Source organism: Apus apus, chromosome 19, assembly GCF_020740795.1.
Source record: "Apus apus isolate bApuApu2 chromosome 19, bApuApu2.pri.cur, whole genome shotgun sequence".
NCBI lineage: Eukaryota > Metazoa > Chordata > Aves > Apodiformes > Apodidae > Apus > Apus apus.
Genome location: NC_067300.1, coordinates 73,009 through 88,934, shown reverse-complemented (window position 1 = coordinate 88,934; position 15,926 = coordinate 73,009). Strand labels below are relative to the sequence as shown.

Here is a 15,926-nt window from a genome sequence, read left to right as displayed (position 1 = left end):
CAAAGGCTCAGAATCCTCTACTAAACCAGGTGTGGGACAGGGGTTGGACTCTCAGGATCCTGGGAGAGTCAGAGTGTACCCAGAGAGGTGAGGAGGTGGATGTTGTCATTCCCCAGCCAGAACTCTGTCAGCTGGTTGCCAAAGCCTCACTTGTATGAGTCCCAGTCTCCCAAGAAGTTCACTGACCCATCCCAGTGCCTCTGGAAAACCTGAAGAAAGGAAACCCTCAGCCCCCCACAAATATCTGCAGCACAGCCCCCACAACAAGGGCTGCCCCAGCCCAGGGACACTCCTGTGGGGTTCTGGGTACTGGACCCAGGGAAATTCCTCGCTCACACATCTCCTCCAGAGGAGGCCATGAAGATGACCCAAGGGCTGGAGCCTCTTCACTAATGCAGACAGGCTCAGAGACTTGGGGCTGTTCAGCCTGGAAAAGAGAATGCTCTGGGGAGACCTTAGAGCACCTTTCAGTGTTTGAAGGGGCTACAGGAAAGCTGGGGAAGGACTTTTGACAAGGGCAGGGAGTGGGAAGATGAGGGGGAATGGATTAAAACTGGAAGCAGGTGGATTTAGTTTAGACATTAGGAAGAAATTCTTCACTGTGAGGGTGGTGAGACCGTGGCCCAGGTTGCCCAGGGAAGCTGTGGCTGCCCCATCCCTGGAAGTGTTCAAGGCCAGGTTGGATGGGGCTTGGAGCAACCTGGTCTGGTGGGAGGTGTCCTTGCCCATGACAGGGGGGTTGGAACTAGATGGTCTTTAAGGTCCCTTCCATCCCAAGCCATTCTGTGATTCTATGACATGCTGTAAATCAGCACATTGCCTGTAAATCAGCCAGTGGGTCTGTGGTGTTCAGCCTGCTCCTGGAGAGGTCTCCAATGAGAATCCCCTGCATCCAGTCGGGGGTTGGCCTAGGTGATCTCTAGAGGTCCCTTCCAACTCCAACGATTCTGTGATCCACAGGGATCATCCAGCCTTACTAGCGTCAAACTCAACTGTCCCCTCAATGATTGTTTTCCTTCCTTTTTGTTCCTATCCTGCTGCCATCCTTTGCCTCCTTCATAAAGTCACTGAAGGGACACAGAAGCCTTCCCCTCCCTATCCCACTCACAATCCATCCCCCACCATCCGTGTCCATGTTGCAGAAGACAGTGGTGGCATATCAGCCCTGGGGGTAGAGGGTGTACCAGCTGCTCAGGAACTTCCCTTTGCCCAGCAGCTCGTGGCAGTTCCTGGCTTCTGTACAAAACAGGGAAAGAGATCAGAGGGGAATAGTTCAGTGTGCTCGCTGAGACCAGGGAGCTGCTGTAACACTGCCCTGCCTCCTCCTGTCCTCAGTTTGCACGTGCCCAGGAAGCACAGAAGGGCAGCAGCTCTGATCTGCCTGAGCCTCTGCACATGACTGTGACCCTACAGCATCCACATGTAGGCAGATCAGATTGTAGCTCATAGAGGCAGATGGGTCAACTGAAGCTTGTTTGTTTTCTTCCTTTTTTTTTTTTTTTTTTTTTTTTTTAAATGAATTTACACATCTGAACTCCGTGTCTGCTGAACCTGCTACTGCCAGAGTGTGGTATAACGGCCTTCAATGTAGCAGCACAGTTACAGAGGTGTTTCTAGTGGTTTCATCTTGGAAACCTGGACAATGAAGTGCCTAAAAACTAAGGCAGACCTCCTCCAAGACAGACAGAGGGCAGGTGGCTCAAGCAGTGCTCAGAGGCTAGGACTTCCCTGGCCCGGCTGGATTACAAAGTAGACACACAGAAGCTGTGTGTGGCTGAGAAAAGTAGATGGGTTAACAGATATTTCCTTTCTCCATCCTTCAGTGTCACTCTGAATTCTTTTTTTGTGACTGCTCTGTCTTGACTTCTGGTGCAGGGTGTCCACCACCACCTTCTCTGCAAAGCCAAGGGTGGCATGAAGGACCTAGGGTAGAACTCACCTCATATGTCTGGAAGTCCAGGCTCTCCTTTCATTCCTATTGGACAAACAACACCATGAATTGCGCTTCACGTTCTGCACCCTGCTCTCCCCTCCTCCAGCACTTAGCATAATTTGTTTTCCAAGAGAAATTCTGCTGCACTGGCAAGGGGCTGAGGGGGAGTGTTGAGCTGATTCACATACACAGCAGAGGCACAGACACCAGGCAGCAGGAGCTCAGCACATGTTCTGCCCCCACCATTCCAGGCCCACCAGAGGAGACCCACCAAGGGCCCATCTGCACAGACCAAGAGTACAGTAGGACAGTGACAGGTGGGGACCCAAGTCACAGACTCCTGCAATTAATAGTGGTGACACCAACACCCCAGTCATGGGGAGCAGTTCTCCATATTGCCCAGGAGGAACATGGTGTGGGACACGTTTCAGATGCAGCCTTGTCTCTTTCCACACTATGTATTTTCGCCTGACATCTGATATGGGGACAGCAGATCCAAAGGTTGGTACAAGATGTGTCTGCTGGGCCTGGCCTGGCCAGCCCCGAGCGGTCACCAGCATCCTGAGCCAGGGGGTCCCATTGGGCAGGGACAGTGGGACAGGAGAGGGGGTGGGATGGGATAGGGGTGTGTGAGGAGGATCCGCAGCTGTGGGACAGCATTGTTGAAGCCCCAGGTGGGGGATGGGCAGCTGTAGCAGATGGCCTGAGCAGACCCCACATCAGCAGGGCTCCAGTGGCTGCAGCTGCAGGGTGATGGTGCCCATGGCCTTCACCTGTGGCGTGGCAGCATCAGGGAGAAAACCTTGTTTTCCCCCTGTCCTTCTGCTTAGTGCTGGTGGAAAGACAAGATCCTCTGGCACCAGCAGTGACAGTTTCCTCCAAACCTCTGCCTTTTGCCATGGCATGGCAGGGTCAGGGCTCTGCCCAAACCTGGCTCATCCTTCAGGCAGGAGGGTAAAGCTCTGCAGTTCCTGTGCCTGATGGTGCTGGGCAGCAGCAGCAGGCTCTCGAGCCAGGGTCAGCCCCTGTCTCTGAAGAGGTTTGGGACAGGGGCTGCTCATGCCCCTGCCATGGGGCACAACTGCCACCAAAAAGCTGGTTGGGTACTTTCATCAGCTGCTCTGGCCTGGTGTGTTGTTCCAGAACAGGACAGGGTGGAAGTGTAACAAAACCAGCTCACATGATGAATTCAGTATGATTTACCTTTTGGTCCCTGGAAGCCAGGCTCTCCTGCTGCTCCTGAAAGAGACCAGGAAAATGCTCATCACAGACAACTCAATGTGTGTGAATGATCCCAAATGCACAGGAGAAGCTGTCAAGCTGAAAAGGCCACTTTGTGGAGTGTCCCAGCTGATGCTGTCCAACCCAACTGTTCCCCTGACCAGCAGCGTCTCTTGGGAAAAGCAGGAGGAGGAGGACATAGAAGAGGGAAAACTGCTCTGGCTGTTGCTGGATCTGCTGGAGAGAGTCCAACAGAGGCTATGAGGATGATGAAGGACTGGAACACCTGCCTTATGAGGAAAGGCTGAGACACCTGGGGCTTTTCAGTCTAGAGAGGAGAAGACTGAGGGAGGATCTAATTCATGTCTATAAATACGTGAGGGCTGGGGATCAACAGGGCAGAGACAACCTCTTGTCACTTGTGCCCTGTGATATGATGAGGGGCAATGGATTCAAACTCAAGCACAGGAAGTTCCACCTCAACGTGAGGAAGAACTTCTTTCCTGTGAGGGTGACAGAGCCCTGGGACAGGCTGTCCAGAGAGGCTGTGGAGTCTCCTTCTCTGGAGACTTTCAAGATGACAAGGTCTGGATGACTTTCTGAGTGATCTGCCCTAGTTTTTGGTCCTGCTCTGGCAGGGGGGTTGGACTTGATGATCTTTGGAGGTCCCTTCCAACACCTGACCTGTGATTCTGCAATACTGCAGTGGGAGTTTCACAGCTCTATCTCAGTGGCTTTTTGTGGGGTCTTTCTGTTCTCAGCCAGGCACAGGTGAGATTGTAGGCTTTTTCAGTGGGTTCATCCATCTCACGCTGGGGTTTCAGCTGAAGTCATGGGTGCTTTTGACCAGGAAATTATTACATATTACATGCAAAGGGTTTTTTTTGTTTGTTTGTTTTTGTTTTTTTTTTCCAGCTAGTCAGTGCACAGGTGCTCAGTTCCTGGTTGCCACTTTCTACTGGGAACTGGATTCTTTAGGAGAGACACTTTGCACTATCTACAGCACACAGATCCTTCTGAAGATCTTAAGCCCAGCCTGGATGGAGTGAAAGCTGATTTCTCTGCAGACATCTTCCTCTTTTCAGTGTCTCTCCCTATTTCAAAGAACCCCTGTTCCCTCCCTGCGTCACCCTGTGTCAGCTGTTCCCTGGTGGTTTGATCCCATCTCCTGGTCCAGAGGCTGCAATGGCATCTCTCCCTAGCCCAGACCTGGGCTGCTGGAAGCTCTCAGCACTGTTTCTCTGTGCCGGGGCTCCTGGCCAATGCTCCCCAAAGCTCCCCAGAGGGGATGGGGGTGCATTTGGGCAGGTTTGTCAAGGTAGGGCTTGTTAGAGGGAAATGGGGGCACATCTGATTTTGTGGGCTGTTAAGGAGGACTTTGAGAAGAGTAGTGTTTACCTCTGTGAGGTGGCCCTGCTCAAGGACATTTTTACTAATACTCACCCCATGCAAGACCCATACCCCAACTCCTGCTTTGCCTGTGCTACTCCAGGGCTGGTTCTTGGACTGTGACCAGCTCTGCATTTTGCTTCTGCAGACCCTTCTTCCTGTGCATGCCCTGAACATGGGTATGTTTATGGTTTAGAGCTGAATGTTACCCATTACCTTTTGCACCAGGTGGTCCCGCTTTCCCTGGGAGTCCCCACGCTCCCATTTCTCCTGCAAGGAAAGACTCAGTTTGTACATGCACATTGTCAACTGACTGAAGGGGAGATGACACAGAGCCCTAGCAGCTAAGCAGGAACAAGGGAACTGGATTTTGTTAATTACTTTTGATATTTCAATGTATCTTATTCCTTCTGTTGAAGCCACACTACACTGGTATGGCTGGTGCAAGTCCTAATTTGCAGTTCACATATTAATTTCTATGAGCTTTTAACATCTTGGAGCCAGCCCTTGGATTTTGCTGTGGTAGATCTGCTCCCTCTGCTGATGTGTTTTATCCTCTCTATGAGCTGGCTATGAAACACCCGCAGGACCCACTTGCCTGCTTTCTGGGGCAGGGGTTCCCTAACACAGCTCCCAGACAGTTTCCGGCAGACATGCAGGAGCATCACAGCCCCTCTCCCACCCAGACTACTCAATACAGACTCAGAAAGTAGGCAAATGTTCTTACTGCAGAAGAAACAATACAGACACTTCACACCCCAGGACTGCTTCAGACTTGTGACAAGACTCAGGGAAAAAGAGATGACTTGACTTGTACCAGCACACGATGGGGCATCAGCAGGTACCAGATGGGGTCTTGTCCACTCCTATGGGACTCTCCCACTGCCTGCAGAGCTGGTGCCAGCATGGTTCCAGCCCCACCATCCTTCCCTGACCCCCAAGTGAAAAAGCCATTGCATGCCACAGTGTTCCTCACCAGCACTGGGGCCTCACCTGTTGCTCCTGGGAGCTCTGGTTCTCCTTTTGGGTCAGAGGCACCTGGGATCCCTGCGCATCCTTGAAGAATGGCAAGGTGGTCAGCATCACCCAGTTCCACTAGTCTCACCTCTGGGGAAATGAAGACAGTCTTCGTGGAGATATTAGGGCTCTGAATATCTTGGAGAGGAAACTGAACCTTCTGGAGTTCAGGAACAGTGCAAAGAAAAGCAATGAGGGTTGGAGTTTGGACTGCTGTGAGGATTAACAGAAGGCATGGAGGATCTCAGAGGTCAGAGGAGTAAGACTGAATCTCTCTGGCTTCAGGAAGTTCAGCAGAGAAAATGGTGTTTGTTATCTGTGACGTTACACGCATGATAAATACACTGCAGCTTAATACAACAAAAGCTGAGAGGAGTCCTGGGGGTGTTGACAATAGAGAAAGTGACATTGAAAGGTCCACAGACAGCAAAGGTTCTACCCAATTTCTTTATGCTGTGTTGGCTTGAATCAGCCCAATCCCTTTCCCAAGGAACACAGACAGAGCTAAGCAGAGCTATATCCTCCCCTGCAAACCTCTGACTGGCCCTTTGCACTGCTCTGCAGTTGAAAAATCTCACCTGGAACATCCTGTTCCTGGACGTCCCGCTGGCCAGGGCAGGAGGATGCACCTTTTGTTCGAGCCAGCGCGTTCGTAAAGTGGCTGCTGAGGCTTCATTCTCCTCCTCCCCCCTGCCTCTGGAGATAAAAAAGTTGGAATTCAAAAAAAGAAGGTAAAAAATAATATTCCCTCACGCCCAACCCTCCTTTCCGCACCCCCCTCCCCGTTTCCGTGCTGGGGGGAGCTGGACCAGGCTGTCCCAGCAGGGGGGCTGCTGGGTTGCTGGGTTAGTGCCTGCAGGTGTCGTGGGTGTCACAGCTCTTTGCTGCTAGGCTGAACAGTGACTTGTTTGCTCTTGAGTTCAATGTCTTTGTTTCAGTTCCTTCCCTGGTGCCCCAACCTGCCTGACTGACATCCTCGGAACATTATGGGTGTCTTTCCCCTCCCATATTCTATTTCTAGGGGAAATGAACCAGCCAAACCCTCAGTGTAGCTAAGTGCAGACAGCTCTCCTCACCCTGCCTGCTACATCCCTTTGCAAAGAGCAGAGTGTACCTGGTGAATGGGGAAACTGAGGTACTGGAGGACACACAGCCCAGGGTCAGCCTGGCTTGTGTTCAGCGCCAGGCCTGCTGGGCAGCATAACTTTGCAACCCTCAAACCAGCTGCAGTTCATACATAGTCCATGACTGATGGAGTTAAAACTCTGTCTCCAGGCAAGGTGAGGTGGGCAGAGCAGGTTGGGATTTTTTCCCACCTGCCCCTTTGTGGCAGCATTATTAGAGGCCCAAAGTGCCTCATGGAGTTTGACCCCCACATTACCCTCAGACACAGAGCCTGGAAAGTTTATGAACATTAGCAGAAGACAGATTTTTTTTTTTTTTTTCTAACTAGTGTTGCATCCCAGTAGAGAAGAGACTGTGATTTCTCAGAGTCTCTCTCAGCTCTCAGGATATGAGAGGCAGAGCACAGCTCCCACTCAAGCACTTGCTCCTACCATGAGGTCCCTCTAACACCCCAAATTTCAATGATCCATAGATCATGAGAGCAGCAGTGTCCTTGTGGATGCAGCTGCTTTGGGTAGTGGAAGGGAACTGGCAATGGACAAGCTCAGTCCAAAGTAGGGCAGGCCCCCAAGGGCAGATTTTGGGACTGGTGAAGTGATCAATATGTCCTTAATTGCTTTTCCTCATCCCAGGATCCAGTGATTGCAAAGGGATGATGACACCATCAGCAGTTTTTTTTTTTCTATGCAGACCTTGAGAATGGGTTGCTCAGCCGAGGATTTGGTTCACTGATGTCCATTGGTAGGATCACTCAGAAGAGTATAAGGTTTTAATCTAACATTTACTTGATTTCAGTTTTTCTAATGTCAGCATAAATAACTCTTGTCGAGAGCAACTTTTCCTTTAGCCTGAGCTGGGAGTAAAGAACAAGGACTGAGTGCTGCTGAGGTTGGACTGTCACCCCCCATAGAGCTGAAATCCAGCTCTGATGGCAACAAGCTGTGTCACTGCCAAGTTTCCTGAAAGCCACAGAGGAACCATAGCCCCTCTGCCAGGCCACATGTGCCTGGATGTCATCTCCAAGAGCTGGTTGAACATCCGTATTCTCTGCCTGTCTGCCAGCTGACTGTAGCAGGGCGCTCCATCCCTCAATATGCCTGCCTCAGTTTCCCTCTATGATTCAACTGCTTTTTGTCTTTCAGTTTTGCAGGCCCAGGCCTGAAGTGAAATATTCCCATGAGAAGGAAAAGGCCCAGCAAACTCTGAGCTGGTAACAACCTTGAAAGGTACAGAGGGAAGCTGATGTTGATAACACCAGCTGCTCTCCAGGGTTGAATAATACGGAGCCCAGCCCAGCCACAACCAGGCCTGGAATGGAGATAAAGTGAGAACGAACAGATGAACAATTGAATTTGGTTGGTGGGAACTGGGACTTCATGATTTTCTCTGCTGTTTTCCTTTTATTCTCCAATGAGAGATGTTGGAGGTCTGGCTAATGGCTAAATAACAACAGTCAATCCACTTCATTCTATAAAAGCCTGGTCCCATCTTTGATCAGGGACACTCCTGTACCCTTTCCCAGGAGGTTGCTGCACCTTCTCTCCTCTAGCAGGGATGCCTGCCAGAGAGACTGATTCTGGATCCACCCAGCGACACCAGCTGCAGCCAGGCAAGGGTGAGATATTAATTCCTTCATTGTCTTTAGTAGCAAACTTAACATTAAGTAATCTTAATAATTAAGATTGTAGGATCCTTTAAGAGTGACAATTAATGTTCCAGGCCTAGTGTAGAATTACATAATAAGTAAGTTGCCAGCATTTGAATGGTTAACCTTTGTTGTTTAATCTGACTGTAAGTAGTAAAATTCACTGTTAAGATGCCCTTTGCATTCAAACTTCTGATGTCTCCAATTTCCCTGTGCTTTTGCTGTATTTGTACCTTCTGTTTTGGAGAGTTAAGACCCCCGTGTTACCGGCCATGCATCTTGATCTGTGCAGATTCATCTCGTCTGCCATCCTGTCCATGACACTGATGCCATGAGCTGGATGTGTCAAAGCTCTTGAGGGTGGAGTTGTGGCTGCTGGTACCACCAGGCAGTCATGAATGGCCAACATGGCCTTTGGTTGAGAAGAGCCTGTTTGGACCCTGCTCAACCCCTCCCTGTAAGCTTGGCTGTCAGGGCTCATGGGTCTCCTTCTCCCTCAATCCAAACACTGCATCATAATTAAGAAATCCCTTCCAGGAGAGAAGACAGTTGAAATTCAAATGTGTGTAACTGCTGACACAAATTTAAGCCTCGATGGAAGAGAAGCTGCATCAGTAACCTGGGCAAAAATAGGATTATTGAAAGCTGTGGGACTAGCAGGAACAGAGGCTGGGCACATGTGTGGCGGGGGAGTGGGGGGGCGGGGGGTGTGGCATTTGACAGCTTCTGAAATAACTGAAATGCCTGAAATAACCAACATGCCCAGTGGGAATTACAGCTGAGTCAGTTGTCCTCTGGGTGGAAAAGGAGCAGACAGCTCCATTTGGGGGGAGACAAATCTCATTTTCTGGAAACAATGAATTCAGAACCCCTTAGATAACATCTGTAGAGGCTCTGAATAAACTGCAGAAATAGCAGCTTAAATTTCAGCCACAACTTTAAAAGAGGAATCTCCCTTTGGTTCTTGAGCAGCATCCAAATACATTTTTTAACCATCTGACTCAAGGAAGACCATGCAAGTGCCTGTTGCTCACATTGCAGCTGGCAGAACCTGTGTGTGTGGCTGGAAGACAGGCGATCAGATTCCCATGTGCAGCAGAATCTGCTTCCACAAAAACCTCAGGAGATGGGGGAAGCATTAACTTAGGTGTCTGCTGTGCCATAAGAATGCATTCAGCCAGGGAACACATGATGATCAGTCACAGAACAAACATGGAGTCAAACAGGATGATGTCGAACTGCAGGTGCAGCATTGCCTGTTGGATTGGGCCAAAACTCCACCTGGTAGGAAGCCAAAATCTGGTATTTTAAAAACATGTGGATTGTATGAAAATATGTGAATTTTCGCATTGCTCCTGGGTACCTGGGGGTTTTCCTCACACACTAAGTGCCCCAGAGCCATCACACTCTGTTGTCTTAGCCACACAAGGAGCTGTGCCATGGTGAGGTGTTGTGCCAACTCGGGTTTTTCCTCTTGGGTTTGCTTTTTTTCTAGGCAGAGGAAAGAATGTTGGTTTTCGATCCTATCTCCTTGATTCTAGCTTTCAAAAGCCTTATCTGCCCGGGGACAGGGCTAAATATAGCAGCCCATAGCTCATACACCTTGACCTTCTCTCTCAGCTGTCACCCGCCCACACTCGTGTTCCCTCCAGCCCAGACACCCCCGGCGCCGTGGGGGCTCATGAGGGGCCCAGGGGGGATGAGGTTTCTGTGACAGCCGGTACTGGGAGCGGAGGGAATCAGGGGCTGAAGAACAAGCTGCGTCCACCCCTTCCTCTCTGCTTTCCTCCTCCCCATTTTTCCCAAGATGAAGACTGGGGAATGCTCTGGGAGCTGTGCCTGCTCCCCCGGCCTCTGGCAACTGGCTGCAGCCAGGGAGTCAGCGGATGGAACTGGCGTCAGGTTCCTGGCCCACACTGGGCCTCCCCTGGCCCCATGTGGGACCTTCTGCAGAGCAGGTCAGCAGCGGACACTTGTCCATCTTCACCTGTGGCCAGATGTGGTCCAGGGAAGCCCACCTGGAAACAGTCCTGAATGACTAGAGGGGAGGGGAAGGGAAGGGGAAGAAAATGGAGAAGAGAAAGGAAGGGGATGAGAAGGGGAAGGGGAAGGAAAAAGGAAGGAAAATGGAAGAGGAAGGAATGGGGAAGGGGAAATCCTGATGGGTCTGTGATTGGAAGAGGGAGCTGTGGTGTTACTGGCGTTATCTGTGCTCTGGTAGTGACATTTTGTTATTATTGAGAAACATTTGTTGCAGCCCCAAACTTGCCGAGGTTCTGGTCTGTCTCCCCTGTAGCAAACTGCTGGCATCTCACTTAGCAGAGCATGTTTTGCATTTGCCACAAAGGCAGCTGAAGTCACCTTGTTTCCCTGCAACCACCATTTGCCTCTTGAGCAACCTGTAATCCTCTGAGACCCCCTGATATGGAAAGATACACCAGAGTAGTGGTATGAGATGGCAACCCTTTGCCATGCTACAAGGTATGTGTTGTGTTCTCCTAGAACTGGAGAAATAAACCTGCCTGGAGGAAAACACTCTTACAAAACCAGCTAGTGAACTCTGGCACAGTCCCACTGTCAAGGACACTACCAGCCACCTTGGTAGGACAGGTTGGTGCTGGTGATGAGAGGCTTTAGATACAAGTGGCACAAAGAAGCACTAAGTCAGTATGTATGTGAAAGAAGATCCTCCATTTATGGTCAGCCACCACTTCATGTCCATTACAGCTTTCTCTTTGCTTCCTTTGATGCTTTCTGTATAGGTTCAGGGACATACATACTAGTTCAGCTGTTTACTGACCAGTCCCTAGCAGAAGCAAACATATTTTTGTTGCTCTTGACTTTGCTTCAATGACAGATATGTCCAGTGCTGTTTGGTACTAGATGTTTCTCCTTCATAGTCTTAGTCCACAGCACCAAACTGTAAAGCACATGATTATTAATCCACTGGCATCAAGTCTGGCACCTTCCTATCTGAAAATGAGCTGTAAAGCTCAGTCTGTGCCCTGGAGCAGGCTCAAATATATCCCAGGATTTGTCTCATCTCCTAGAGCTATTCCCACAGTTTTCCAAAAGACAGAGGTGAGGGCCAGGTGGAGGTGTTAGTCACCAAGACCAGCTGGGAAGGGCAGAGATATCCATTGGCTCACTTGATTGTCCCCATTACCCAGCAGAGTAAAAGAAACTTTTGAGAAGTCTGCATTCTGGAAGAGTAATTTAATCTAGTTCTATCTTTGGTCACACATGCACCTTCCAAAAGAGCTAAACCAGTTCAAAAACCCATGAGAAGCCTTATGTCTTCCATCCCCCTCTATGTGACTACGAGACAAGACTGCAGGAAACACCTGACTTGGAGAGCTAGCCTTAGGGAGATTGTCACACCTGCTGTAATTGCCTGAAGCAAAAACACTCCTTGACATTCCAGAGCTTTTTTAATTTCTAAGAATGATTAGCAATGGAAAGCAGCTTACAGAAGCTGTTCAGATATGCTTAGATCTTCCATTCACTATTGGTTTTCTCCTTAATTTGTCCTCTACTGCCCTCCTGATGGAACTGCTGGCTAATAGGGATCAATAAGTAATTGGGTTTCCAAAGGGCTTAAATGTCAAGGCTGGGAAGAACAGTGCCAAACTGCCAAGGAGGCTGACAAAAATAACTGGATCCTTGTTGCAGAATGGCTAGATCCTAAATGTCTACCTCATATACAGGCTACAATCTCCTCTGTTTCAATTTAAAACCATCACCCCTCATCCTACCACTGCAGGCCCTGCTAAAAGGTCTGTTGCTATCTTTCTTGTAGGCCCCACTCAGGCCCTGGAAGGTGCTCTAAGGTCTCCCTGGAGCCTTCTCTTCTCCAGGCTGAACACCCCAACTCTCCCAGCCTGTCTCCAGAGCAGAGCTGCTCCAGCTCTCTGATCATCTCCATGGCCTCCTCTGGACTCTCTCCAGGAGCTCCACGTCCTTCTTATGTTGAGGGCTCCAGAACTGGAGTCAGCCCTGCAGGTGGGAGAGCAGAGTAGAAGGGGCGAATCCCCTCTGTTGTCCAGTGGGCTACTGACTGAACCACCAAGCACCTTTGTATGCTGTTGCACGCTGACTTGAGTGAGGATCTTGCTCTTGGTCTTCATCTGAAGATGGCATTGTATTGTGGTTTAACACTGAATCCTCCTGTCCCAGATGCAGGACAGGAATCACTGAAGCCAGTCCAGATTTAGTCAGTGAAAGTGACCTTGCTCCAAGCCCCATCCATCCTGCCCTTGAACACTTCCAGGGATGGAGCTTCCCCAACTTCCCTGGGCAACCTGTTCCAGTGTCTCACCACCCTCACACTAAAGAATTTCTTCCTAATGTCCAACCAAAATCTCCCCTCTTCCAGTTTTAATCCACTATATTACATGAAGCTCACTGTTGCTCTGTGGAAAGGCATTCTGACCTATTTCTAGAACTGCTCACTATCATTAATTTGATTGGCTTACCTTGGTGTAACTTAAAACAAATTATTCACTTCCAAGGCAACTGCAAGACATATCTCCTCTCTAGATTTCAATGAAAGAAGTACTCTGAGGACAAGGTTTGCTGCATGCAATATATTTTGGAAGGAGATTTTGGTTTTCCTCAAGTTTTTGTTATCGAAGCTGCTGCTGTTGAGCACCAGCCCTGCTGAAATCCTCACCCTGAGGATTGGTGGGAGAAACACAAACCTAACCAGGCATTGTCCTGCTCTCTGATTCTACTACAGTGCTCAGAAATTCCCAAAAGTGGTGGTTCACAGCAGCAAGAATAACAAAAACCTGAGAAAAAAGTCCCTCTAGATAGTCAAAGTAGTGAATAGCAGTGTCCCTTGATAGCATGATACAAGACCTCTCACTGGAGCAGACAGTCTCTCTAGGAGCTGCAGTGATGTAGGGGAATGCCAGAGAAGGGTCTTTGTCAGAGTCTGGGGCATTGCTAGGATTTAGCTTTCATTTGCTCCAGGCTCAGATTCCAGTTTGTGAGCCTGTGCAGCAAGTCACTGTGTAGCCAGAGGATGTGTGCTGCCCACTTGGAACATCTGGATTTCTCCTTTAAAATTAGGGGGAAAAAAACCAAACATTTTTTCTTTTGCTGCAAAAAGCTTTGGGTGGTTGTATTTTCTGAAAGATTGCAAACAGTCTGAAACCAAAATAGCAATTGCCTGCTACAGGTGTTAACTCCCCAAGCTGTATGTGCTCTGAAGGGTCCAAAGGAGGAGGACTTTGCCGTATCTGCTTTGCCCACTTCATACAGATGCTTTGACACTTCATACAGATGATGTGGGGAGGGAAGGCTGTGAGATTCTGACAGCCAACTGCCACTAGCAAAACAATGGGGAGAAGGGCTAACTGCCTTGCAGTTGTACTTCTGGTGGAACTGGCAAGAGGGTTCAGTAAAAGAGGACCTCGCTCAGAACTGTGTGGAGTATTTTCATCAGGCAGGAAGAACTCAGCAGGGAAGAGATGGTAACACAAGAGAAAATGGATATGAAAGCTGTTTATAATTCTTGCTAGACAGTGAGATTCTTGGGTTTTTAAAAGGAATTGTGGTGCAAAAGATCCAACTGCTTCTACAATGCAACATGAACAATTTAGTAACAACAACAACAACACAACCAACAAAAACCACTGTGAGATTCCAGCAGGTCTCCTTCAGTCCTATGTTTTTTTTCTGTCAACAGTAAGTTATCCCTTATTTCATTCTAATCAGCTATAAACTTCGGTTACAACTTACAAAAATACTCCATATTTCTTAAAGGTACGTTTGTGATCCAAAATTCCTACCAGGTGATATGCTTGGCGGAAGTTAGTAGGTGAGGAGTGAGTTTCCCTTTGCAAACACCTGATGCTGTTACTCTTGGGCATCTCCCACCACCCAGCACTGCTGGTGCAGTCTGGTCCTTTTGGGTGACAATGTGATTCTGACTGGTGGGATCACAGAAGATAAGCCAGTAACTGTGAGTTTTTCATAAACAATTTTAAAAAAAGAACTTACAGAAGCAGATACAAAGTTTCTGTTGAGGATTAAAATGAATGTGGGGTTTGCTTGCAGTTAGACATTTAGAGCTTGACCACACCAGGCTTTGGTTTTGCTTTTTGCTGAGCAGAAGTTGCTGAGATATCTGAACTTTAGGCTGTCCTGAACTATTGCTGAACTCCGATGAAACTGTGATCTAGAAAAGTGTTGAGCAGAGATTAATAGAGTGACAAAGCACTGCAACAAGTCTCCACCCACAGTAAGTCATTACCACAGAACAGAAGAGGACCAGCTGAAACCAGAATTTGAGGAATGAGAATTCCAGGTGCAGATAATGAAGAAAGGGCCCCTTTTACTTGGAAACAGCAGAAGACTGGTGAATTCCAGGCGTAGATGGAACAAAGACATGAGATAAAAGACCTGTCACCTCTGGAGGAGGATGTACCTTAAATGGACCTGTTGGGTATCAGACCATAGCAGGCCATAAAGGGCACAAATCCAATACCAGGAGTCCCGCCCCTCTCTGGAAGCACCAACTTGAGCTGCAATAAACTGACTGTGGCAGTGCAGAGTGGCTGAACTCTTCCCAGTGGGGGCTGAGGCTGGATCCAGCCTCACTCAGGCTGGTCTCTGGGAAGGAGTTCAGAATCAAGGGGGTCCACACGTCTGCAAAAGGGTCTATCCAGAGTCTCCTCCAACAGTTTTTAAAGCTGTGTGACTTCTGTGTCATGGATTTAGTGTTTAGTGGAGATTAGGGAAAAACTCCCATTTGTTTTATTCCCATTGATTTAACTACAGACTGTGCTTCTGTAGAGAAGGGGGGCTTGGATTCATTAATTGGCTCCTCTAATAGTGCTAGGACATGCGGCACTTTGGAGCTGGGTCCCGGCTGTTCTGCACCTTTCCCTGGCAGTTGCTTGTGCTGGCAGAACCATCAGTCCCAGCCAGGTGACCCGAGGGCTCGAAGCCCACCCAGAGGTGGGAAGAGCTGTTGCGGCTGGGGCCAGCGGTGGGCGGTACGGGACGGCACCGGGACAGGGATGGGGATGCGGCACGGAATGGGGCAGGGACAAGCAGAGGTGGCAGTAGGACAGGGGTGGAGAGGACCTCTGCCCACAGCTTGGCTTGGGGTCAGCCTGGAGCACTGTGGGGAAGAACTGAGTAATTGGAATCACCACATGAATATATTAACGATCCGTTAGCATACTAACATTTACACCCACAGGCTAGAAGGACCCCTGCTAACAACAACCCTCCAGTCTTGGAGCAGGCACAGTGACATTCCTGAGCATTGGCACTTGGGATGGCAGGGAGGGATTAGTGACCCACTGTGTATGCCAGCGATAGAACAATGGTCGAGATCAAGGTCTTTCTCAGGTTTTTGGGTATAAAAGCAGGACTTGTGTTTCAGGGAGCTGAGCTTGCTGTGTGGAACACCCCTCTGCTCCCTGCTCTGTGCAGAGCTGGATATTAAAGCAGATCTCTGGGCTCTGTGTGGATCCGCTCCTGGCACAGCGGGTGACGGACCCGCTTTGGGGACAAGAGCAGGGCCAGGTTCGGGGCCCGAGCCGCTGTCCCCGCCGGGCAGAGCGGGCCAAGGGCGGCTGT

General features: G+C 49.4%; 1 protein-coding gene across 1 annotated transcript; it reads right to left on the bottom strand.

Moving 5' to 3' along the window:
* Window positions 1-68: 68 nt before the first annotated feature.
* On the bottom strand, window positions 69-6,534 carry LOC127392696 (ficolin-2-like). Its single transcript, XM_051636932.1, is given in 5 exon segments — window positions 69-209; window positions 1,109-1,236; window positions 5,537-5,720; window positions 6,139-6,256; window positions 6,524-6,534. Coding segments are annotated over 5 exon segments (582 nt in total).
* Window positions 6,535-15,926: the final 9,392 nt, after the last annotated feature.